Genomic DNA, 26,135 nt, shown 5'->3' with positions numbered 1-26,135 from the left:
TCCCCAATCACAGCTGAGAAATCTGAAGCTGCAGAAGGTCAAATAATCTGCCCAAGATCCTCCAGCCATCCCAGTGGAAAGGTAGGGCCTGCATGCACGTCTTCCTAAACCTCAAGCCTGCTTGCTGTCCATGGAACCACGCTACCTCCTGTGGTTTAAGGGGCCTTGATGGAATTCCTCCCTAGAGCATGTGGCAACCTCACTGCTCCACGCAGGTACACTCCTGGGACCAGAGGACCTCGGAGCAATGCTGGTTCGACCCCTTATCAGCTTTGTGACCTCGGAGAAACCAGGTCACCTCTCTGTTCCTCGTCTGCAAAGGGGGATAACTATATCTAACTCACATGGTGGTACAAAGGTTAAACGGCATGTAAGAAAATGCTGTATGTAAACTGTGAAGTGCTGTAATGAAAGGAAGAGACAGCAGCATTGTGTGTCCACCACTGTGGTAAATGTAATAAGGAATGCACTAGGCAACACAAGCAAAAATAAACAAGTGGGATCACATCAGACAAAAGAGCTTCTGCTCAGCAAAGGAAACCATTAACAGAGTGAAAAGGCAGCCTACGGAATGGGAGAAAATACTTGCCAATCATATGTCTGGTGAGGGCTTAATATCCAAAATATATAAGGAACTCATGAAACTCAATAGCAAAAAAACAAACATCTGGTTTAAAAATGAGCAGGGGCACCTGGGTGGCTCAGTCGGTTAAGCATCTGACTCTTGATTTTGGCTCAGGTCATGATCCCAGGGTCCTGGGATTGAGCCTCACGTCAGGGCTCCCTGCTCAGTGGGGAGTCTGTTCTCCCTCTGCTCCTCCCCCCCTGCTGTGTGCACACTCTTTCTCTCAAATAAATAAATAAAATGAAACAGAATCTGAAAGAAATATCCACACCCCCATGTTCACTGCAGCATTGTTTATAGCGGCCAAGACCTGGAAACAACCTAAGTGTCCACCAATAAATGAATGAATAAAGAAAGTGTGGTGTATGTATCCACTGGAATATTATTCAGCCATGAGAAAGAAGGGAATCCTGCCATTTATGATAGAACTTGAGGGCATTATGCTGAGTGAAGTAAACCAGACAGAGAAAGACAAATACTGCATGATATTATTTATACAAGGAATATTAAAAAAAAAAAGAACAACACACATACAAAGTCGAACTCAGAGAAGCAAAGTGGCTGCCAAGGGCTGGGGGCTGGGGGAAAACAGGGAGGGTTTGGCAAAAGGACACATGCTTTCAGCTACAAGATGAAGAAGGCCTGAGGGTCTAATGAAAAACATGGTGACTATAGTCGATAACACCAAATTATATAATTGAATAACTACAAAAAGGAAGGTACCAGACCCAGGCAGACTCTGCCCTCAGTTTAGCAAACAATGCACAAGTCAGCAGTGGTGGGCCCCATGTGTGTGCATGGGTATACAGAGACACACGGGACGGGGAGTTTGCCATTTGATTGGGATATACAACAACTAATTCGAGGATGGAGTACCTACCGTTTATTATATACTATCGTGGGCTGTGGGCTCAGTTCCTCCAGGGTATGTTCTCATTGGATTCTTCCAGCTCTCCAGTGAGAGACTACTAATATCATGCCCATCTGAGTGATAAGGGAAGAGACACAGAGTGGTTCAGACACTTTCTGAAGTCACAAAGCGAGTAAACGGCAAAGGTGCCGTAAACACCCAAGTCATCCTGCTTCCAAGCCAAGGTCTTTCCCCTGCGCCTGCCACGTCCATGACATGAAATCACATTTTCAGGAGGGCACTCTGGTGGTCTGGGGGACGGGCTGGGGGGGCGCAGCTGCGGTCAGGAGGCCGTTACAGTAACAACCAGCAGCCCAGCGGCCTGCCCTCTGCTTCCTCCACAGGGAGCTTTCACGCCAGTCACCTCTTACTACACAAAGCAGCGCAGCGACCTCGTGCATTTCCCAGACAAGAGAACAGGCTCAGAGAGCTCAAGTGACTTGTCCCAAACCACACAGCTAGATGCCTCTCTAGCATCTGCACCCAGGCCTCCTGTTTGGGCGGCTGTACACCTCAGCCTCTTCTATGGCAGTAAAATAACTTGGAGGCTGGGAGCAGGCCTGGGTTCATGTCCGACCTCGACCTCTTCCTAGCAGTGTGACTTTGACCATGTTACCAAATCTCTCTACTCGTCTGTGAAATGGGAATAATAAAATCTACCTCTCCAGTCTATTGTTTTATGGTTATTGCACATCAAGTTCCTAACAGGCAATAAGTGCTCAAAAAGTAAATGAACAAGCAAGCAGTTATGGAGTGTTATGGACTTCTGAGCTCTGTGGAGGGGGTTAAGGAGGAGAGATGACCCTTTCCATTAGGAAGAGAATGCCCTGATGTCTTTTTAAGGAAACGTGAAAGGAGATGGGGTCCACTGTTTCCAGTTTGAATTGAGTGGAAAACTTATAAAATCTGCATATAAGTAAGTACAAGCCACTTCCTTTCTTTGTCTCTGGCTGCTGGAACATCTGTAAGCACTTGCCTTATTAAGATCTTTCCAAAGATTCCCGTGGAAGACTGCAGTGGCAGATTGCACCAATGAGCAAAGAAAATCTACCCCTTCCTCCACTGCCCCCACGCCGGGAGGAAGGGATGAGGGCCTGGGGAGGAGGTCGTCAAGATGGCATCCTGGTAGGTCCCTGTTTGCAATAATAGCGCCATGGTTGCCCAGTGCCCCGGTGGCAAGGACTAATAATATCAATATCAATAATAGTCATTATAGGATTTTGCATCTGTGCAGGGTTTATTATGTTTCTCCCAAGGCAGTTTCACATTCAAAGTCTTATTGAATGTTCTTATTGAAGTGGGAACCCTGAATTCCCTACAATTCAGTGACATAAACAGGGAAGGAATAAGAACCTCATTTACCACGACTTGACCCTCTGCGGGCCAACAGTAGTGGAGGGTGAGCTGCGTCTCCATCTCCAGCACTTCTCAGGGGCTCTCGGCCCCAGGCCCAGCTCCAAAATTTCCCCCATTCAACTGTCCCCATCCCCAATTTTCTCATTGTCCTAGTTTCTGGCCCCCTGGACTCCTTTGGCTCAGTCATGAGCCATCTGGTCTCTGAAAACCCAATCTAGTGGTTGAAGGGAAGGAAAAATCCAGTATTTTTATCTGCTGCTTGGAGGGGCGTTAATAATTAGGTGATCTGGGGCCAATGGGTCCAAGGAAGTTAGAAAAGAAATTATTCTAAAGCTTCTTGATGAAGTATCAAGAAGAAAAGGGGGAGAAAAAGATTTTGGTCTTTAAAAAATCAGCCATGTTAAGGTACAATTATATAAATGAAATGCACCCATTTTAAGTGTATGAGTTTAGACAAATGTCTACAGTTCTGTAACAGTGATCTCAATCAAGCTATAGAACATTTCCATGACCCCAGAGGAACCCTTGTTCCCTTTTGCAGTTCAAACTCTTGTCTCCCATATCACTGAGACTGATCTGATGTCAGTATAGTTTTGCCTTTTCCAGAAAGTCATACAAATGGAATCATAGTGCATGTAGACTTTTGTATCTAGCTTCCTTCATTTAGTATGATGCTCTTTTGAAATTCGTCCATGTTGGCACATGTATGAGTAAGCTTTTTCCTTTTTATTCCTGAATAGTACTCCATTATATAGATATACCACAATTTGTTTACCCATTTACCAGTTCATGGACATTTAGGTTGTTGCTGGTTTTTTTTTTACATGAATCTTTATGTTATTGATAATAACTGCTTCTACATACATTTAGAACACCTGGGCCATATGTGTGAAGGATATATTGTTTACCCAATTTACAGACATTGCTTGGCGAGCATATGTAGTTGGGCCCTCCTTGTATTAACTCTAGGCCGGCTCCATCCCGCTCCTACTCCTCTGGCCAGGGTGCAAATGCTTGGAAAGTGGGAACCATTCATTTTAGTCAGGCAACTCAAGAAATGAACATTCAAACCAAAATGTGGTGTTTAACTTTATTTGTTGTATTTTATTTTGTTGTGATAGGAACACTTACCATGAGATCTACTTTCTTCAATTTTTAAGTATACAACATAGGATTATTAACTATAGGCACAAAATTGTACAGCAGATCTCTAGAACTTATTCTTCATGCATAATCAAAACTTTGTGCCCGTTGATTAGTGATTTCCTATTTCCCCCCACTCCCCTAACCCCTGGTAACCACCATTCTACTCTCTGATTTTATGAGTTTGACTATTTTAGATACCTCATATAAGTGGGATCGTGCAGTATTTGTCCTTCCATTTTACTTATTATTTTATTATTTTACTTAATATGTTGTCTTCCAGGTTCATCAATGTGGTCACGTATCACAGGATTTCCTTCTTTTAAAAGTCTGAATAGTATTCCATTGCATGTATATACCACATTTTCTCTATCCGCTTATCCACTGATGGACATTTATGAATCTTGGCTTTTGTGAATAGTGTTACGCTGAATATTGGGGTGCTAATATCTCTTCAAGATCTTGATTTCAGTTCTGTTGGATGAATAACCAGACGTGGGATTTCTGGATCATATGGTAGTTCTATTTTTAATTTTTTGAGAAACTTCCATATTGTTTTCCATAGCAACATTTTGCATTCCCACCAACAGTGTACAAAGATTCCAATTTCTCCACATCCTCCTCAACACTTGTCACATACATATATACATATATTTTGACAATAGCCATCATAACAGGTGTGAGGTGATATCTCATTGAGGTTTTGATTTGTATTTCCCTGACGATGAATGATGTTGAGCATCTTTTCATGTGTCTGTTGGTCCTTTGTATGTCTTCTTTGGAGGAGTGTTTTATTCAAGTCTTTAGCTCATTTTTAATCAGTTATTAGCTTTTATGCTCTTGAGTTGTAGGAGTTTTTTTTATACATTTTGGAAATTAATTGCTTATCTGCTATTATGGTTTGCAATAATTTCTCCCATTTAATATGTTGCCTTTTCACTCTGTTGTTTCCTTTGCTCTGTAGGAAATTTCTGGTTTAATGTAGTCCCACTTCTCTATTTTTATTTTCATTGCTTGTGGTTTTGGCGTCATATCCATGAAATCATTTCCAAGACCAATGTCATGAAGATTTCCCCCTGTGTTTTTTTCTTCTAAGAGTTTTATAGTTTCAGGTATTATGTTAAGTCTACCATCCATTTTGAGCTGCTTTTGTGTACCATAAGCTATAGGTCCAAACTCATTATTTTGCATGTGGATATTCACTTTTCTCAACACCATTTGTTGAAGAGACTATCCTTTCCCTATTGTGCATTCTTGGCACCCTTGTCAAAGATTAATTGAATGTATATGTGTAGAATTCCCTGGGTTTTTTTTTTTGTTTGTTTGTTTGTTTTTTACTGCTGTGAACATTTGTTGCTCTGAATAGTTTTTTGTCAATCTATGTTTTTATTTATCTTGGGTAAATACCTAGGAATGCAATTACAGGGGCATGTGATAAGTGCATGTTTCACTTTGTAAGAAACTCCCAGATTACTTTCTAAAGTTTTGCACCATTTTACATTTCCACCAGAAGTGGAAAAGTGTGTGTACGAGTTGCAGGTGCTCCACACCCTTTTCAACACTTGGTATTGTCAGACTTTTAAAATTTTACTAATTCTAGTGGGTGTGTAATGGTATCTCATTGTGGTTTTAATGTGTATTTCCTTAATAACTAATCATATCATTAGTATATTTTCTTTGGTGAAGTATCTCTTTCAAATCTCTTGTATATTTGTCCATAAAGTTGTTAGTCTTTTTATTAAGTTGTAAGTATTATTCATTTTTTAAATGGCATTTTTCAAAGGGATTATTTATTTTGATGAAGTCTAATTTATTAATTTTTTTCTATGGTCTGTGCTTTTTGTGTCCTAGTTGGGAAATCTCTGCATCCTCTAAGTCACACATTTTCTCCTATGTTTTCTTTGAGAAGTTTTAGAATTGTATCTGCTAATTTGGGATATGTTCCATTTTGTATTAATTTATATATAAATATGGCCCAAGGCATGAAGTCCATTTTATTTTTGCATATGGATATTCCATTGTTTCAGCACTATCTGTTAAAAAATTTGTCATTCCCCATTGAATTACCTTGGTACTTTTACCATGAATTAATTTATAAGAATTAATACATATTTGAGTCTATTTCTAGCCTCTTTATTTGGTTCAATCCATCCATATGTCCATCCTTCTGCCAACACCAAATTGTCCTAATTTTGGTAGCTTTATTTTAAGTCTTGAAAGCACATAGTGTAAGCCCTACAACTTGATCTTGTTTTTCAAAGTTGTTTTGGCTTTTCAACCTCTCCCACCTCCCAGGAAGAGGAGTGACCTCTGAGAAAAGGAGTGACATTTTCCTCCTATTCATCATGTTTAGATAGAGAAGTCTTCCTGGAGGAGGTGAGAAAATTAAGAGAAAGTGAAGGGGGAAAAAAAAAAAGGAGCCTGGTCTTCAGGCTCTGCCAGCCCTAGTGATGGTGGTCCCAGGAGGGGTGGGGGTCAGGGAGGTGACAGGAAATGATTTTATGATTTCTTCTTTTCCTGGAGCTCAAGGCAGCTCCTTTAGAGAGGTTCCTGGTTGTTTCCTTCCAAGGACTGGTGGTTAAATCTGCTGCCTTCACCTTGGAAGAAGAGGAGGGGGTTCCTCATTCAAAGTTTCCCCTCTGGGATCCTGGTTTTGCCTCTTTGATTCTCCTGCTGGGAGTCCCCCTTCTTCATCCCTCTGCCAGCCTCACTTACCATGGTGCTATACACACCATCAGTTTCTCCAAACTACTTGACTATTTTTATGGCCATGCAGTGGAATCCTGAGTCTCAAACTGAATATAGATGTGTGAAGTTATGGGCGCACAGCCTCCCAGAATCCCAAGGGCCTGGCCCTGGTTAAAGGTTTAATCAGCTCCTGCCAGCATTTACTTCCCCTCCCAGCTCCCTGGCCCCTTGGTCCCTGTTCTCCCCTCACAGCACTGCTATTCTCTCCCCAGCTTCCTTCCGAGTTCTTCCAGGAACAGGGTTCTTTTCTGGCCAAACCCGAGGCTCCCCTCTTCCTGCAGGTCCACCCTGCCTTCTGTGAAGAACTTTGAGCCCCTGTCTTGCTTGGGTGATGCCCTTAAGTCCCTTAAGCCAGTTGCCCCTCACTCTGCACCTCTCATTCCTGAGTCCTCCAAGCTCCTTCCCAGGCCTGCCTCATGGCATGACCAGGGATAAGACACACATCAAAATCCTTGTTCTGGTTCCCAAACACTCCATATTGCCACATCTACCCACAATCCAGCTACGCCACTGATACTCATCAGCTTGGGGCACTTTTGGATTGCTAAAGCCAGGAAGGACTGAATTCTGCCTAAAGTCATGGGCCACGGAATTAAAAATACAAGAAATAAGCTTTTGGCCTAGATACAACAGGCTTCTCTCATTTGCAATTCCAAGAGCCAAATACTGAGAATGGGTCATGTTCCTTTTCCAGACAGGCCCCCTCCATTGCCATTCCTTGGGTCTCTCCAGCTCCAGAACTCCTAGGGCCACAGCCCTGGGCTGCAGACCCCACAGACTAAGATGTGAAGAGTGCCTCTGGATTTGTGTGACATGATGGCTCTGAGAAAGTCCCTCCCAGGCTCATGCTCCAGAGCGGGTCAGGGACTGTTTGATTCCAAGGCCTGGCTCACACTCCTAATGCAACTTGAAAGGTCCTCTTAACCCCAAAGTGCAGCAATTGCACTCAGGCCTATGAAGGCAGGCCTTTCTCTTTTCTTTACTTCTCCAGTAGCAATGAGAGACAGACAAGTCTGGGTCCTAGCTGCTCTAATCATCCAGCCTCCTAGGGATTTGCTCAACCCTCTGGGACCCCGTTTCTCTCTATACTAGGTCCCAGGTTCCACAACAATGAAATGGCGATGCAGAAATGTTGTGAGTCACCATCTGCCCTGGTATGATGAATCAGGTACAAGGAGCTGAACATGTCCAGTGTGAAGCCTCCAGGAAGCAGGTTCTGAGAGCAGCTGGTTCTTGCTCAATCGAGGGGACATTTTCTGCCTCGTGATACTCATGAAATGCAGCACTGGTTGACTTCGGGGACACAGGAAGCGTCGTTGGTGGAAGAAAAATTCTTCCTTTCTTTCTGTCATCTGAGCTGATGAAATGAAAGGGCTAGATCTGAGAAGTGAATGAATACATGTTCATGGCGGTAAGCTTTTACCTTCATGAGGTGCGCAGACATTCCATGTTGTATTTGCTTCCCTAAAAGTCCTGCAGGTGCAGGTATTGCTACTGTCCTAGTTTTACTGGTGAGAAAACCGAGGCTTCAAGAGGCAAGGGACTGGAATGGACTTACACAAGGATTGTGGCCTAACTGTGGAGAGCTGATGACCCTGACATTGACCCTCAAAACCTTGTGTGGAGTGGGGTGGAGGCAAGGCCTCACGTCAGGTGTCCTGAGGGAAGAAAGCCTTATTCTGGGTCCCATGGACAGAGGCCAGGTGTGCCCATGCCCCCGCCTTATATCTGGACAAGGTGTGATGGGACATGCTGGTAACAGCCTTGGGTTGGTGCCACCCCAGGGACACTGTCTTATCCCTCCCTGGCTCCCACTCCCCTTTGCAGCCTCTGGGGCCCAGTGGTCCATCTGCTGTGGTGGCAGTGCTCCCAGGGAAAGCTAGACAAGAAGGAAGCAGAGAGGGATAAAGGGCTAAGGATTCCGGAAGCAGCTCAAGGGCGGTGTCAGGAAAAGCCTTGGACTTGGGCAGGGAAGAACAAGTCTTCTGCCCACATTCTCATTATGGCTTCCTTTTCCAGCTTCAATCAAATAGGAACTTATCTTTTGCCAGTGTGGATGTTCTCTTAGCTGGTGGTTTCCCTGAGGCAGGGGCTGCATGTGATGCTTCTTTGCACACTCATGCATTGAGCACCAACAGTGTACCAGGCACTGGGGACTCCCAGTCCAGGGTTTGGTGGTGGAACACATGAATGCCCATTGGCCAAAAACCTTATGAAGTAGAGTAATGGGCATGATCCTTGAAACTAGTGTGTCTGGGTTGTAGGCTCTCCTCCTAACTAGCTGTGTGACCATGGGCAAGTCATTTACCTGTTCTGAATCTTGGTTTTCTCATTTGTAAAAGAGAGGATGATGACACATACTATAAAGAGTTGTCATAAGGGGTAAGGCATATGTTGAATGCAGACATGTCATTAGTGGTCCACAAACTCACTATGCCTCAGTTTCCTCATCTGTAGAGTGATGAGGAAGTTTTGCTCGATGGTGTTTTGTGAGAATTAATAAATTAATACACGGAAAGTGTTAGAACAGTCCCTGCCACATAGTAAATATTATGAAGTACTAAAATATAATTATTAGTATTTTGCTGCCCCAATGTTATCATCAACCTCTATCTATCTAACTATCTATCTATCTATCTATCTATCTATCTATCTATCTATCTATCTATCTAACTGCTAAACTCTAGTCCTTATTTGTATTTTACTAGTTTTTCCACTACTATCCTCTTTCTGCTCTAGGATCCCATCCAAGATACCACGTGACAATTTCTCATGTATTCTTAGTTTTCTCTGGTCTGTGACATTTTCTGTCTCTTTTTGGTTTTCAGGACCTTGACAGTTTTGAGGAGTACTGGTCAGATATTTTGTAGAATGTCCTCAAATTGGGTGTGTCTGGTGGTTTTCTCACAGTTAGGCTGGGGTTATGGCTTTGGGGGTTGAATACCACAGAGGTGAAGTGCTCTTCTTATCACATCCTCAATTTTATTTTTAATGGGAATGAATTCTTTGGATCCCTTTGTTTGGGTTTTCCTTTGGGGTGGAGAGAAGGAAGTCTGGGACGGTAAAAGCAACGTTCAGCCAACTTAAGCCAACACCATGGGGACTTGGACCATGACCTTGGGTCGGGGAGGTGGCCAGGCTGGTCAGAAGTGGGCAGAGCAGGACTTATAATTCAGCATGAACTAAACCCCAAGAGAAGGCAAGAAGGGAGGTTCTAATGGGGAGCCCCTGGCCCAGGCTGAGGAGACCCATGGGGTAGGAAGTGGATAGAGGGGAAATAGGAGAAGAGCTAAAGACAAGCTTCCCCTCTCAGCTGGACTGTCCTGAGGGATCTCATCAGCAGGAACCCCAAAAGGGACCGCAAGCCCCAATAGCACTGCCATCCCAAGCCCAAGGTACAGAAGGACTTGGGGACATCCTGGATTACAATCGTCCATTGCATGTGCCAACGCAGCTGAATCTGGGGAACTGGTAGGTCCATCTGGAGCCTGCCTGAGTGCCTAGCCAGAGAAGCATCTCCCAGCTCTGGAGGGTGCCTCTGAGAAATAGAGGCAGAATCAGAACAGAGCCCTCAGGCACCAGGCTTATGACTGTACCCAAGTGAGATCTCCTTCCTGAAATGCCAGTGCCATGGGTGGTAAACAAGCTCTGCCTCTTTGCTTAGGATCTCGGGGGCTTTTTTTTGAAATCAAAACCTGCCCTGGGGCACAGATACATCCAGTGGTAGGAGCGGGGGGTTATGTTCTCTGCCACCTGCATACCTGGGTCTACATGCCCCTCCATGGTTTGGGCTCTGAGCCCTCCTGGTTCCTGCCCTGTCTCCTCCTTCCTCCTTTCCCTTCTCCTCAGGCTGGGCAGTCCTAGGGGCTATCATGCAACATTTGGGATCCAGACAATTCTCTAAAGATTCTGATTTGCCCTAGGAACCCCAGGGCTGGAGTAAGGGAGGTGAGGGGAGCTGGAAGCCTGAGCAGGGACTTTGGTCAGGGAACTACTGTAGACAAATTACCTCCCCACTTTGGGCCCAGTTTTCTCATGTGTGAAATGAGGGGTCAGATTCAATTATTTTCCTTACTGCCCTTTTACAAAACTATATTAGTTTCATTAATTATCAGTCTATAATCTATAGATTATATATAGTCCATAATCAAGAATTTATTACATTAACAAAAATCCAAGATAAAAATTGCCCATGATCCATCCTGAAATGATATTAATATTTGTGTTGGTTCCTGACATTTTCTAGTCCTTGTTCAGATATATATTCAATTTTAATGTGTTTACAGTAATACCATAAGTAGGAGTTTATCTTGAGCATTTTTCAGTTAACATTATGCCAAGCATATCTTTCCCTTTCCTTTTTTTGCCTCCTTTGTCCAGCTCTCTTCTTGCTGAGGTAACCAACGTGAACCGCTTGGTTATATACGTACTCATATAGAAATACAGTACACTGTACAGAATATGCATTTGAGGGAGAGGAGTCATTGTTTGTTTTACAAAACTGTATACATTTCTCTGCAGCTTGCTTTTCTCATTTAACCATACGTTGTGGAAATCCACCCTGGCCAAGAGATATGACGCATAATTCCACACAGAGAGATAACACATAACCCCATGGGATGGATGAAGTTATCCCAGTGTATTCAACGAGTCCCTGACTGGTGGGGTCTCCGGTAATTTCCAGCTGTTCCCCCCCCCCCACTAAAAACAACTCCACCACATTTTGTACTAATACCTTTATGAACAGGTTACTTGTATTTCTAAGGTATAAAATTCCAGAGGCAGGATTGCTGGGTCAGAAAACATGTGTTCTTTTTAATTTCCAAAAACAGCTGTAAAAATCCACAACCACACAGACAGTGGATTAGGGCACTTCTCTGCCCACATTCTCACCAGCCCTTGTAGTTACTTGTCTTTCTAATGTCTGCCAGTCCGATGGATGGGAAATGGCATCTCTGTGTTGCTTCCGTTTGCACTTTCCTATTTACTAGTAAGGTAGAGCATCTTTCCATCTTGTTATTTGTTAGCTCTTTGGATTTCCTTTTCTGTCAACCGGAATTCATGTCCTTTGCCCATTTTTTCTACTGGGTCTGTCTTTGCATTATGAATTTGTGGGATCTCAGGGTAGAATACGCACTTGCCTTCTGCCATACGTATTAAAAATATATTTTCCCACTCAATTATTTGTCATTTGACTTACTAGAGTATCTTTTCCCACACAAGATGCTTTCATTTTATGTAGTCAGATATATTTCTTTTACTTAATGGCTTTTCAATTTCCTGTTTTGTTTTAAAAGTCTTCCCAACATATAAGCTGTCTTCCTAAGTTTCCTTGTACATTTTCCCTTGTTTTACTTTTTTCCACTGAAACATGAAATCTTTCTGGAGTTATTTTTGTTAAATTAAGGTAGGCTCCAACATTATTTTCTCCCGTGAGAAGAGCCAAACTCAGCAGTTTCTAATCTATGCTCTTATAATTGCGGGGCCCCCAAGAGACACCTGGGAGGTGGCCACCAAAATTGGGGCTAGCAGGTCAGGGAGGTGGCTTAGACCTCCCACTTCCTGCCCGTAGAGCTATTCCACTTTGGTTACTTTACCAAAGGGCTCCCAGGAAAGATTGGGTTTGGACAAAGTGTTCTGAGGCTAAAAGGAGTTGAAACACCTCCTTCAGGCAATCTTTGGGGCCCCCTCCAGGTCTGACATTCTCTGATTCCATGATGGTGAACGCTTGCTAAGGGAGAGAAGACAACATGTCAGCATAACTTTATCCAAAAGTAATTTTAATATTAAATCCCAAGGTGGCTCAAAGTAGATATTAGAATCACAGAGTTTTGACGATGGAAGGCACCTTGGAAACCCTCTAGTCTAATGGCTCTCGATTCTGGCTATTGTTTGAATCGCCTGGGAGCTTATAAAAGTCCTGGTGCCCCTAACCAGGGCCAGAGCAAGTGAATCAGTCCCTGGGGCGGGGGGGTGGGGTGGTGGCAAGGGGGGGTGGGGGGAGGGACCAGGCATTGATGGTTGAAAAAGTCTCCTGGTGATTGTAACCAGCAGCTAGTGTTGAAGACCACTTCTCTAGTTTAACTCCCTTATTTCATTAGCAAATAAATTGAGACCCAGGAAAGGTAAATGAGGTATCACACAGCTGGCTAGCTGTAGCGTTGGCACTAGAACCTTCATCTTTGCCTCTCAGTTGGCTTTTTCATCTGCATCAAACCAATCCCTCATCAAGCACCGTGCCTTGGATTTTCAGCCGGCAACATTAAAATCTCTGTATGAGTGCTTTGTATCTTTGCATATGGTCAGCTTAAACACGTTCACTGCATACGGTTCTATGCATCATAAATGAATAGACCTAGTTCAGACTTGCTGGACCGAAGTGGGGAACAGAATTATAAAGAACTATAATGATAGGGCGCCTGGGTGGCTCAGTTGGTTAAGCGACTGCCTTTGGCTCAGGTCATGATCCCGGAGTCCTGGGATCGAGTCCCACATCGGGCTCCCGGCTCAGCAGGGAGCCTGCTTCTCCCTCTGACCCTCTCCCCTCTCATGCTGTTTCTCTCTCTCTCTCTCTCAAATAAATAAATAAAAATCTTTAAAAAAAAAAAGAACTGTAATGATAAAAGAGCTGAATCAACGGTACATCCTATGCAGAGGAACCTACTTCGGGGCTGGGGGCTCAGAAGGAGGAAGAGTTAGCTGATGGGATGTCTGGGGTCTGCAAATGGGGGCAGGGATGCCTTGGTGCCGGCTGGGCCCAGCCTGTCAAGGCCACCTCTGACCTTCTCCCTCTGCTCTGTCCTCAGGAATGAGACTGTGCTACACCAGTTCTGCTGCCCAGCCGCCGACGCTGAACAGAAGCCCGCCGGCTCCGACTTGGCCTCCCAAAGGTGGGAGTGAATTGGTGGCCGTCCTCCCTTCCCCACCCCCACCATCCTTCCCCTTGGAGCAAAGCACACCACACAGCGCCTCTTGCTCTGAGTCCTGTGTTCTTGTTTGTCTGTTTTTGCCTTCTGCCTCCTGCTTCTATTTCTCTTTCCTTCCTCTGGACCCTAGGTGAGCCATTCCCAACTCTTGAGGTCATTATACCCTATTGTTCAAACTCCAAACTTAAGCTCCTTCCCCCAACCGGCCTATATAATATGTCATCTTTTTAAATGTCAAGGGAAATTAATTAGATTATGCAGAGTGTATGTATATATATATATATACACTCTGAAAAAAATATATATACATATATATATATGTATATATATAAAATCACATAGGTTGTCTGGCACTCAGGAGGGGCTCAACCAATGGTAGCACCCATCCTTTCTATCATAGCAAAGATTGACACTTTTCTTTCTTTCTCCTTCCATAAAGCAGCCAAGATGACTGAGCTTAATTTTCAGGATTTCGAAACTTCACTGAGATAGCTGTTGACCTGGGAAGGAAGGGGGACTGTTGGGTCAAGGGTTGATGTCACTGTCCCTGGCTTTCCTCATCTTATTGTGGGTTAGTCATGGTCCCTCTTTCCCTGATTAATTTTTAAAAATTAATTTATTTTTTTACTAGGGAAATAGATCATTTAATAGTCACTGATGACATCTTAGGGTAGTAAAATTATATATATATATATATATATACACACACACACACACACACACACACACATATTTACATTTTTTTGATTGGCACAGGCACGGCATGCCCATCTAATGAGACAGAAGATGTGGGTTTTACAGCACGTATTTTGGGTCTTCCCAATATTGTCAACAAAATAGCAGCCTTCTGTGGGAAATAGTCATAGTCATCAAAAATAATCTATTTGTTAGGTTTTAAATGTACTATAAATTTTTCACTTTACCGGGGAGATCACGCATGTTCCTCTAAGTTATGTGCATCACCGTCATCACATTTGCAGAGGCTGCCCGGGAAGAAGGGCAGTGAGTCACCCAGCGCTGCCTGGACACTTGAGCACCACAAGGCAGCTCCCGGCTCGGCCGGCTTCCCACACTCTGACCCCTCTCCACGTGTCAGCTCCTGGCTGTTTGCTGTGGACATGTTACATCTCAGGACTGACACCTTTATTCTTTCTTTGGGTTTCTTAAGCTCAAGACTTCCCTGAAACGTAAGTGTAGGGAAATACTTCTGTTCCGTGCCAGCCTCTTCCCCAGTGAGAGTAGGAGCATGAGAGCCAACATGAGCTGCTGGCCTCGCTGGCCCTCTCTCTGCCGGCCTCCTATTTTGTCTTCCCTCCCCCTCAGGCTCTCGTCTGCCTTCTTCCACCTCTGCCTGTCCCTCCAGTGCTCCTCTTCCTCCCTGACGCCAAACTCCTCTCCTCTCGCCCGTCTTGATCCCTGCACTGTCAGTCCAGGTCCCTTGTTATGCTTTGCTCTCTTTCCACCAATTTTTCTGTCTCAGTTCTGCACATTTCTCTTTTCTTTACTTTTTTCCTGACTTCACTGGGAGTCAAGATACTTGGATTCTGGCCAGAAAGTTGCCCCATCTACAGTCTCCTGTTGTTGGGACTCATTTGAGCAAGTTGCTTTGCTCCCCTGGGCCTCAGTTTCCCCATCTGTATAATCAAGAGGGTGATCTGTCTGGAAAGTAACGTTGGCATTTCATCTCATTGAGTCTCTCAGCTGCTCAGTGAGGTTAGACCAGGCAGGTCTTCCTATCCCTGTCTTATGTGAGAGCAGGGGGAGGTTCGGAGCACTCCAGGGCCTTGCCCGCAATCACACAGCCGGAAAGTACCAGTACCCAGACTCACCCTGAGCATGTGACTCCTATTGCTCAGCATTTCCAGGTTTAAGACTCAAAGATGCCATGATCTTTCCTCCTTTGTTCCTTGGAAAGAAACTAGGTAGTAATCAGAATGGTAGCTATTGACATAAAGCCACCCCTGAAAGGTGTTACTACTGGGAAATCAGGGTCGGGGAGGAGGCAGGACTCCGAGAAGGGAGCTCGAGGAGTTAAGCCAAAAACCAAGGGCACACCTTCGGGATCCTTCAATCCAGGACCGAGGGAGGCTTGGTTGTTCCCTAAGGCTGACCAGGTTGGAGGAGGGGAGGCAAAGGGGAGGACCGAGTGAGCACTGTGCCAGTGCCCTGGGTGGCCTGGGGGCTAAGTTCTGTGCTGGGGACAGAAGCACGAGAAAGGCCACTTGGATTCTGGAGGAACTCCCCAGCTAGTGGGGCCCTGTGATGCCCCCAAATGGATGATAGCTTGCCCGGAAACCGACTGGAAGGAGAAGGGAAGGGGAGAACGAGACGAGGGAGAGGAGAAGAAGGACAGAGAGTGGAGTGGCGTCGGGGTGGTCTGCACAGCAGGACACCGAGGGCCTGGCCCCTCCTCATGAACTGTCACTGTCCAGACACACAGCGGAGTCGTCTTCTTCAACATGTCCTCCTTCGCAGGGCAGGGAGAAGAGGAGAAAGCTGTCTAGTGTGCCTCCCACCCCATCAATCTAGCTCAATCCAGGGAACGTTTAATTACCACCACCCAAGCACCAGGCATCAGCGAAGACAGATGGCAGGGTGCCCTCAAGCTCAGTCCTGGGGGGGCGCCAGCAACAGAAATCCTCCCTAGGGTTTTCCATGCTCACCCTCTCACTCTTTCTTCCCATTCCTTCACGTGCCTGCTGGGTCCACCCTGAGGCTCCGAATTCTGGTGGGAAGGGGTGGGAGGAGCTGGTGTGCCCTGTGGGAGAGAGGGGCGGGTGCGGGAGGGGTGCTCTCCCTCATGGGGGCCGGGGCGCCAAGGGAAAGGGCTTCTTTTCCAAGCTTTGGGGCAGGAGGGTAAGAAATCTACTCTCTTAGTTTCCCCTTGGAGGGACAGGTGCCGAGGTCGGGGCGGAGGTGCTCTGGGAAGGAGGGTGGGAGAACATTCGATCATGGGGTGGTCTGTGAGCACTGCCCACCGCAGCCCTCCCCTCTGGGTGGGGCAGGGAGACGAGCCCCAAGTTGGTCCAGACCTTCAGCGGCTGTCTGCCTCTGTTCCCAGGTATTCCAAGTTGTCCCGTCTGTTTGGTTTGTAGTTTCCTAGAGTGTATTTTTGTCTGTCTGTCTGTGCCTCTGATGTCCGTTTCTCGGCTTCTCCGGGAGGAGGCCTTCTGGATGTTTTCTGATGGTCCAACTGTGTATATGTCAGTCAAGTCTGTCTGTTCTTGGCTTCCTGGGGGAATTCCGTCCTGAGAAAGTTTTCTTCCCTGAGACCGCTGACAACCCCGCTCCCAGCCCTATCCGTGACTCCTTTTCCTTTAACCAGGTGTCCCACCGCCACAGAGGGTAGCCCAGACCTCCCTGTGAATATCTCGATGAGAATGTGCCAAGGTCAGAGACTGGGCTGAGGGCTAGCGCAGGGTGGGTGGGTCACAAAGTCCCCTGGCCCACTCTGGGAGATCCTGGGCTGGGCTGCAGGGCTCTGAGATGAGCCAGGCTCCAGCGCAATCAGCCTCCTCTGAGTTCTCTGGGGATAAGTCCACTGGTCTCTACAGGAGACCCCAATAAGAAAGCTAAACCAATCAATCAGGTCTCAGGATCACTGGGGCTTTTGGCATGTGACCTCAGAGCCGACTACCTCCAAAAATGTCCAAGTTTGGGGTGTCTGTCCCTTCCCTGCCAAACCCCAAGCTGTGGGGCTGAGCAGGAATCCCTTCCTTAAGCCGCTGGACTCATCCTCTGGGGGCTGCATGGCCGCTGGTCTTTATCAGCTGGTCACCCACAGCCCCATCGGTCAGACCTGTGGCGAGGAGCTGCCAGACCCCGAGGCAAACTCTCAGCCCAGGGGAGAAACCTGGCCAGGAGGAATCCTCACCCCTCCTAAAGAGGCAGCCAAGCTCCAGCCCTGGGGGAGGGGGTGTTGCTGGGGCAGCCTGCCCGGCTACCTATAGAGCAGCCTTTGGGGGATGGGGTCAGGAGAAACTCTTGGGACCTGGAGCCTGCCAGGGAGCGATGCTCCAAGAAGTGGGAAGACTGAAAGTGCAGCAAGTCTGGAAGCTGGGTATCTGTAAGAAAGGAGGCCAAGGGGTGGGCCTCAGGGACTGGGGTGCATTGGAGCAGTTGTGGGGCTGGAGAGGCCTCTGAGGCTGGACCACCCAAGAAAGGTGCCTAGGCTCGCAAACCCGTAGGCAAACCGCCTACGCTTCCCAGGGTAATGAGGCCCTCAGGTGAGAGCTGGGGGTGGTGCAGCCCTGAGCAGCCAGCCAGGGGCAGCAAGTGTGTGCCAAGCTCTTTCTTCCCCCTTCCCTACCTCCTCCTGCTGCTAGCTAATGACAAGGGCTTTATTCTAGGGAACTGAATAGGCTCGTAATTGCAGCCCTACTTTCAATCCCGTGGCTCTCCTCCATCTCAGGCCCTCAGTGACACTTGGAACAATGACCCTGGAACTGGCTAGCCACCTCCCAGCATCCAGCAGAATGGCAGGCCATTTGTCTCTGTGGGTGGCAACGGGGCCAAGTTGAGGAAGATTGGCTTCTATTAGAGTCATGAGAGGAGGCTCGTTGGGGTGGGCCGTGGGGGCTCAGGAAGGGGAGGCCTAGGGAGGAAACAGAAACAACCCCCATCCCTGGGGAGGAATGGGGGATCTGAAGGGGCCAAAGCAGACTCAACTGACTCACCCCTGGTGTTTGGTCCTTCCTCTTCACGTACCCGTTACTCTAGGATGGGAGAGACACTAATACTTCTTGAACGTAATATTTATTGAACATTCCAGGGATGTTGCACTAAGCCCTGTCAGTATTTTATCTCAATTTGGTGAGATAGCTATTATTCCCATTTGTAGATCTGGGATGGAGAGAAGTCCCGTGTCTTGATAGAGGGACCGCATTAATCAGTTCTGGAGGTGGAAGGTGAGCTCAAGTATAACTCCAAAATGCAACCTCTTTCCACTGAGCTGCTGCTAGGATTTTTTTCTTTTCTTTTCTTTTTTGAAGAGCACAGGAGAAACCCTTCCAGGCAATTCTTTTGATCTTAAATAACGTCTATTTTCTCTGATTTTAAGTTATACTTGCTAGTTGTTGGAAATGTGGAAAATACAGAAATGTAAAGAAGAAAATAATTGAATCCAGTTATATAAAATTAACCACTGTCAATATATTAGGGTGCAACCTTCCGGGGTTTTATTTTTCTAGGCATAGGATTTTACATTTTCCCTCATTAAAAAAAAAAAAAAAAAGATTTTGTAGCCTGCACTTGCCACTTAGTATACTGCGTCCCAGGAAAGCACCCACCCAGAGCAGCCCATCCTGTGCCCCCACCCTGTCCTGGGGCCCGGTCTGCACCTACCACCCAGCCCAGCCGGTGTGTGCTAGTGGCCGGCTGTGGGCTCTGCTGGAGGTTGCACTCCATGCCACCCTTGAGGAAGGGATTTCCTTCGGAGGATGCTGTCAGGGAGAACCCTTCTTTAGCATTGCTGGCGCCTCTGTCCTGCCTTTCGGCTCTCCCCAGCCGGCCTGTGGCGTGATCAATGGACCAGCCAGTGTTTACTCAGCGATTACGGAGCAATTAAATTCCCAATCGATACAGCTCAGTCTTCAAAAAGCTGGGCTAGGCAGCCTCGGCGTTAAGAGCCCGCTCCATCAGTCACCTCCCAGGCTCTGAGGCTGCCCAGGGAGCCTGCCCCACCTGCGGTGGAGGGGGTAGGGCTCGTTCTGGGGCTGCTTCTCTGGAGAAGCACAGAGAAGACGTGGCTTCCCTAGGCCCGAGGAGGGGTGGGGGTCTCTGGGGTCTCTGCCTCGACACACGGGGAAGGCAGTAGGGCTGCAGGCAAGGCCAAGGGGAAGTTGTCTGGTTTCCCTTGGCGTCCAGTGGTTAGCCCCCAAAGGCCATGGCAAGGGTCGGGATCATGCGACCTAATGCAGTGCCGTGACAGTTCCCATGATGCCTTCCTTGCCCTGGAATGGAGAAGCTGCCAACTGTGGGGTCCAGGTGGGATTCCTGGCAATTGAGGACCTCAGTCTGGCCCGGGACACAGCGAACCCGGTGGGAAGTGCCGAGCAGCAGGGGGAGCGGAGGAGGGGGGGAGGGGGCTGCTCCTTCTTATTTGGGCTTTTTGAGCCCGTTAGGTTTGCTCTCCAGTCTCCTAAGGATTTCTGTATAGTTGCAGCAGTGAACTTGGCCGTGCTTTATACCTGAGTATAAGCACAATGAAAATGGCAGAAGAATTCAGTCCTGGAGTTAGAGAAATCTGTCCCCTGATGAACCACATGGCCTGTCTCTTCACATGTCTGTGCTTGTTGTCCCATCCGCATCTCCCCCGCCAGAGGCACAAAAGACAAAATAGATGTCAAAATACTTTGATAGCTTGGTAGGGGATGTCCTCCCCCAACCCCCAATTCCAGAGAGTATTAGGGAAGCTTTGTCTTGTCATGATTTTCGACTTTCTGTTCAGAGGGTTTTCCTCAGCTATGACCTGAAACTCATGTTTGGAGTCAAGTATTTGTCCAGGCCAATTTCCTTATGTGCTTTTCCCTCCCGGTCACTCTCTGAGACCACTTCTGAGACCTAGGATGTCACCAGAGGGTACTTAGGAAACTTCCCCATCCACAGGCCTGCGCGGGGGCTGTGGAGTGTGAGGCCAGGCTTGGGTCCACCTTCCAAGAGCTACGAGTTAAGACAGACAACTTTCTGTCAGCAGTGTGTTTAGAGATGTTTAGAGATTTCCTCCTCACTCTATTTCTATTTTGTATCCCTTACCATGAGAGAGGGAAAGAGAATACTGGCTGTGAGGTATTCAGCACTTGCTATGTGCTAGGCAGATATTATCTCGTTTAATGCCCACTGAAAGTTCATAAAATGTTATTAGTCCCAGGTTTACAGACAAAGTGAGGGTTGGAGATGATGAATGACTTGTCCAAGGGCCATATACCGGGTGAAGGGCGGAACCAGCATTTGAACCAAGCATCCATGACGACTTCTGCCACCAGAGTCAGAGGACAAAAGAAGGGAGGCGTTTTCAAGCATGGGAAGCAAAAGCGTGTTGGGGGAGTGAAGAGATGGCTCCCACTTCCCCAGGGGGCTGCTTCAAGCGGGCTCCTCGCAGAGCCTGGTTTGATGTTCAGGGACCACGAAGGCTGGCCTTACCTTCCTGCTTCTCCATCCTCCAATTGAGGCTGTTTGAGCAGTCCAGGCGGCGGGAGGTAAACACATCAGAGCAACCGAACCGAAGACAGAAATGACCGAGAGAGTATTTTAAGGGGGGAAGAAAAGCTGTAGGCTTTATTATTTAAGGAAATAAACAGAACTACAGGTAATACTCCCAGAACAACAAAATGAAAGCTACCACAAGGAATGTCTAACTATCTCTGCTCAGTTGGTGCTCATTAATGCAGAGTTTTGTCCAATTTGGGGAAACAGATTCTTTTTTTGCTTACCAGAAACTTCTCTTTTGAGTCTTTTGGATATTCCTTTTTCATTCCCAGAAAGAATAACCTCTCTTTGCAGGCCTAGAGATTTTTCTAACCTCACTATCTCTTACGCTTTTTGGTTTTGTTCCGTTTTCTCCTCGGAAGAGTCAGCTTTCCCCATTCATTTATCTTTCAACCAATAACTTGACCATAAAAATAATTTATAATTTCAATAAGCATTTCTGATCTATGACAGAAAGGGTTTTAAGTCTGTTTCATCACACCAAAAGAGAGGAAATCATCTTACTCTGCAGCAAGAGCAATTTAATCAGATCAGACATCCTTAATGACTTTAATGCCTTTGACAGAGGCCTTGGAATGGCTTGAGGAAAGAGATCTTTGGAGATTTCTTTTGTGACGATGAACCCCCCCCCCAGAAAAAAATAAAACAGAAAAACAGGAAAGACAGCCGTCTGTGAAGGAGGACTGGCCTATGTTACTGTCTCCATCAGAGAGACGCGCCAGCAGGAGCAAAAAGAAAGGGGCTGTTGATTTCAAACCACAGGATGTGGGCTGGAAGAGCCCCCAGGGATGCTCCACCCGTTATCACACCGATAGGAGACAGGGGACCCGAGGCTCAAGGTCTCACAGCTGGTGAGGTGCAGAACAGGTTCTAGAACTCAGGCTTCCTGAAGAGCTGGTGCTTTCCACCCCCAGACATCTCTATGCCTCAGTTTCCTTAGCTACCACATGGAGTGGTGAACCGTCTAATCCCTGAGGCCCCTGCAGCAGGGATTTTATAAGAAGACACTCTGTCCCGGCCGGGGACAGTGTAGGCATACACGCGGAGCCCCCGGGAGCATTTACAAAACCAAAGGGGGCGAGGGAGAGCGGACCCAAGAAGCAGATGGGAACAGCAACATCCCAATTAGTGCGAGCATAAGTAAGAAATGAGAAGCGTCAGTAGGAAGGTAGAAGCCGGCAGAGATCAAGACAAGCCCGTATAAAGAGAGGGGCTGCAGTGAGCGGTGACATTAAGCCCCGCTTCCTGCTTGTCACTGTTTGAATGGGCTGCCTCGGCCACGCGCCAGGCGCCACCACCCACACAGACTGGCGGCATCTCGGTGTGGTTCCCGGGTTCTAACCGAGGCTGCAGGTTCGCAGGTTTGGAGGAGCGATTAGGCTACCCTGAGGTCCTCGGATTTCAGAAGAATGGACTCACCAGAAACAAATTTATAAGAGACTGATACAGTAGTATGAATTTATGAATGAGAAATGGTACTGGTGAATAGGATACTACTCATGATTACCAATTAATATGGAACTTAAAAATATGAGAGTCCCTCTTCTTCTTCAAGGGCAGAGGGATGAGCACCAGGTGATTTTCAGGGATTCCCTTCTAAACAATATAGAGGGGAAACACTACCTGGGATGTTGTTCAGGGTCATTGAGCCACGCCCTTCAGAGAGAAGGTGTAGTTCCTTCTCTGGATGGCAGGTGATGAGCGTGGAGAAGGAGGCAGTCTTTCAGATGTTTCTATTCAAGCATAAGCCGGGACACATGGAGTGTTGGCTAGAAAGAGCCCAATATCTGTGAGAGAGAGAGACTCTGGAAACTAAGGGACAAATTCAGGGAAAAGATCAAAGAACCTAGAGGCCCAGATGAATGCCAATCCAGCAGGACCAACAGGCATGGGGAGGAGATTTTCTAGACATCAGGGCAAGAGAGGAAATGATTTAACCCAGCACCAGGCTGTCAGAGTGCAGGCTAAGATGAGATTAAAAGCAGAGGCATTTTATCAGAAAATTTTTGCCAGCTGACAGTTTGACTGCCTGCTCTCCTAAGAGGAGGAAACAGTTGAACACTTTCGGGGAAAAGTTTCTGGCCTGGCACTGACCCCTGCCCTTCCTGGAGGGGTGGGTGGTCCCCCAAGCTAGGCTCTCCAAGGCTGCTTCCCAAAGCTAGTGTGCCCTGCAACATCTTTTCATCCTAAACACTTTTGGAGATGACGTGCGAAACCCACAGGCATATGGAAAAGGGCATGGCCATTCTGAGACTGTATACTTGTGAGCGGTTTCTACTTGACCAAGAAAGATTGAAGCTAGACATTAGGAAGAACTTCAAGTAGGAAGGCAAAAGATAAGGAAGGTGACTGTAGAGAAATAAGTAAATAACCTTGTTCCATAGCAACTTGATAGATACCCAGAGCAGTGTCACACTCCCAGCCATTTGGCCATTTCCATCTCTCATGTCCTAAGACTCCTATTTTTGGCCAGCACACGCCTAACTGCCACCAGAGACCTTTCCCCTGGCATGTGGCAAAACCGAGCCTGTGAGGAGCCCGGAGAATATCTTTCCCTGGAAATGGCTCAAGACCAAAGAAACATCCGCTCTGGTGGGGTGAGGCAGGGCTGATTTGGGTGGGACAGGAGGAGATAGAATAAAGGGGCTTTATAGTCATGAGAATACAACCTCACACCTGAGCAAACAGCCTTGGAGAAGTCAAGGCACTAGCCCATGCTGTGCAGCAAGTGAGGAGCTGGATTTTAAACCATGGTCAGTCTGTCTGGTTCCTAATCTCATACTCATTACATTCTGCTGCCTCCCTGCCCTTATACCTCTGGTAAGCTTCTCTTGACATCATCTCTAACTCAGAGCTTCAGAAATTATACCATATGGAAAAGAACAATACTTCTCCATTTCAAGAACTCTAGCACAAGAACATAAAGGAATGATAGTTCAAGTTCAAGGACAGTTCTTTATTCTGAAGTCACATCCTTCCTACTTTTTCATATTCTTTTGTAATATGATAAGGAAACCGAATGGTGCTTTCCTTTTTATTTTATTTGAACAAAATAGCATGTGGGAAATCCTAAAAAAGGAAAAAGACAGTTTCTCCTTTATATAGGGCTTACTGAGCATTGTACACAAATTCCCACTTTAATTCTCTCGCAGAGAAGAAAGTGGGGCCCAGGGAGGTGAAGCAACGTGCCCAAGGCCACACAGCAAGTCAAGGCAGAGCCGACTTTCAAGCCCAGGCAGTCTGGTGCCGAGTCCACACCTGTACTTGCTGTGTTGAGGCCCCAAAGGACGCACTGGCTGACACTGTCTGCAGCCTCATGTCCTCCCCGCTCGCAGGGACCCCGAAGGCACTCATACCCCGGACCTGGCTCCCAGCCAGCTCGTGGGCTGATGCCTTTCCTGAGTATGCCTCTCCCAGCCTCTCCTATGTGGCTCCCGACCGTCACCACGGTCCATTCAGAGATGATTACACCCCCGGACCACAGAGGGCCAGGGGCGGCGGGGTTCCTTAAAGAACAAGTCCGTTTTCTTTCCTGAACGTCTTCCTTGCCGAGATAATGGGTACAACCCAGCTCCCAGATCCCTGCCATTGTTTCTGTCCTGCCAGCATGGAGCTGTGGGCCATCGCCCCTGGAGGGGCTTCCTGACCTGCTTAGAGTCCAGAAGATCTTGAATGTTCCTGAGCCTCCCCCGTGAGCACGCTCGGCAGACCCGGTACTCCTGCCAAGCAGCCACCACTGCTTATGTAAAGACAAGGAAGAAATTTGCCCCTAAGGAAAACCTAAGGAATGATAAACACAAATTCAGGACAAAGATTCCTTTGAGGAGAGCAGGAGGAATACGTGGGGGACGAAGGCCTCTCATGTGCCATTTCTCGAGCTGGGCACAAGTGAATATTTTTCTTTATACCTTACATATATGTTACTCACATTTGCATATATAAAATGGCCCACAGTAAAAGAACAAATTAAATAAAACCCAGAATTTTACGAGGCTGTAAATATCAAGTGTCGTCTGCACCAGCTTTGTGATGACTTTAGGCCGTGTGTTCAGAAACGGTTTTAAAGGCAGTGGGAGCTTCAGTGCAGGGTTGGGCACCATGAGGATGTCAGGCCTCGTGGGAAAAGTCTCCTCTTGGGGGTAATAACACAAGCACACATAAAAGGTGAGGAAATCCCAAGTGTATTTAGGTGCACCGCGAGTTCTCTGTGCTTGGGCTACGAGAAACATGCGTTTGTGGAATTGTGTGCTGCGTCTTGGGGAAGAGACAGGGAGCGGGCAGGATGTCCTTACAGCTTGATGTTGCTACCACATCCACATCTATTTGTGAGAAAATAAAATGTTCAAGACTATTAGGATTCCAGTGGCAGTAAGATGGCATTAGTCAGTGTGGCCAGCTTGGGAGCCTATGACGGAGGTGTCCTGAGGAAACTTTTAGATGAAGCTTCCCTGGAGGACTGTGGGCTCTGATGTGCCCGGGTGCTGATGTTCCTCCGTGGAGCGGGCTGAGCAGGGGGAGGTTTCCACAGTGGACGTCTGGGGTTAGTCTGCGGAGCTGCTCCTGTGACCAACCTTGCGCGAGCGCCATGCTATTGTGGGCCTGGATATGGGACAGGTGCGAGTCCAGGGAAGGACTGCGGTTCCTTTGACAGGAAACCCCTACCGGCAAACCAAACTAGCCAACACCTTTTGGGAACAGCTGTGAGACCAAAGCCTGGCGTCTCCGAGGCGCCAACAGGAGAGAGAATCATTTACTCTCTCAGGGCCCTTGGGAGAGGGGAGGGAGAAGCATCTGCCACAGCCAATGAAGTCAGGGCAGCTTCTGCAAGGGAAAGAGCCCAGAAAGCCACAGCTACCCTGCTCCAGGGTTCTCTATTCTGAGACCTGGCTTCCAGCTTGGATAATGGAGGTCAAGGAGCCATGGCTGGGACAGCTGCTGCCATGGAATCGATGACGTTAGGGAAACAAAGGGAGGCTTTGGCTGTGTCCTTGGGTGTTGAGGGCAGGGGAACCAGAGCCCAGCCACTGAGCAGGGATGCTGCAGTGTAGGCCTGGGGCCCAAGGAGAGGGAAGGGGACGTGGAGAAAGCTGAGCCTCTCCTTCCTTCCAGATGTCAAAGCAGCTTGCTCAAATTGTCCATTTCATGAGAGGACACAGAGGTCCCGAGAGAGGTGGTGGGCCTAAGGTTATACCAAGTGCTGCGGGCAGAGGCAAGATTGGAC

At 47.2% G+C, this 26,135-nt stretch overlaps 1 protein-coding gene across 2 annotated transcripts in view; it reads left to right on the top strand.

Annotated features, from left to right (window-relative positions):
- IQSEC3 (IQ motif and Sec7 domain ArfGEF 3) overlaps positions 1–26,135 on the top strand; it is a 103,579-nt gene that overhangs the window by 20,177 nt on the left and 57,267 nt on the right. For both annotated transcript variants that reach the window (XM_028121221.2, XM_088025538.1), the window contains exon 2: positions 13,589–13,672. In XM_028121221.2, coding sequence (XP_027977022.1) covers positions 13,589–13,672 — 84 coding nt within the window. The remainder of the gene's footprint in view (positions 1–13,588; positions 13,673–26,135) is intronic.

The sequence above is a fragment of the Eumetopias jubatus genome, unplaced genomic scaffold (assembly GCF_037043125.1).
Source record: "Eumetopias jubatus isolate StellerSeaLion01/CBP00866 unplaced genomic scaffold, mEumJub1_p1.0 scaffold_8, whole genome shotgun sequence".
Classification (NCBI taxonomy): domain Eukaryota; kingdom Metazoa; phylum Chordata; class Mammalia; order Carnivora; family Otariidae; genus Eumetopias; species Eumetopias jubatus.
This window is presented reverse-complemented; position numbering and strand designations above follow the sequence as displayed.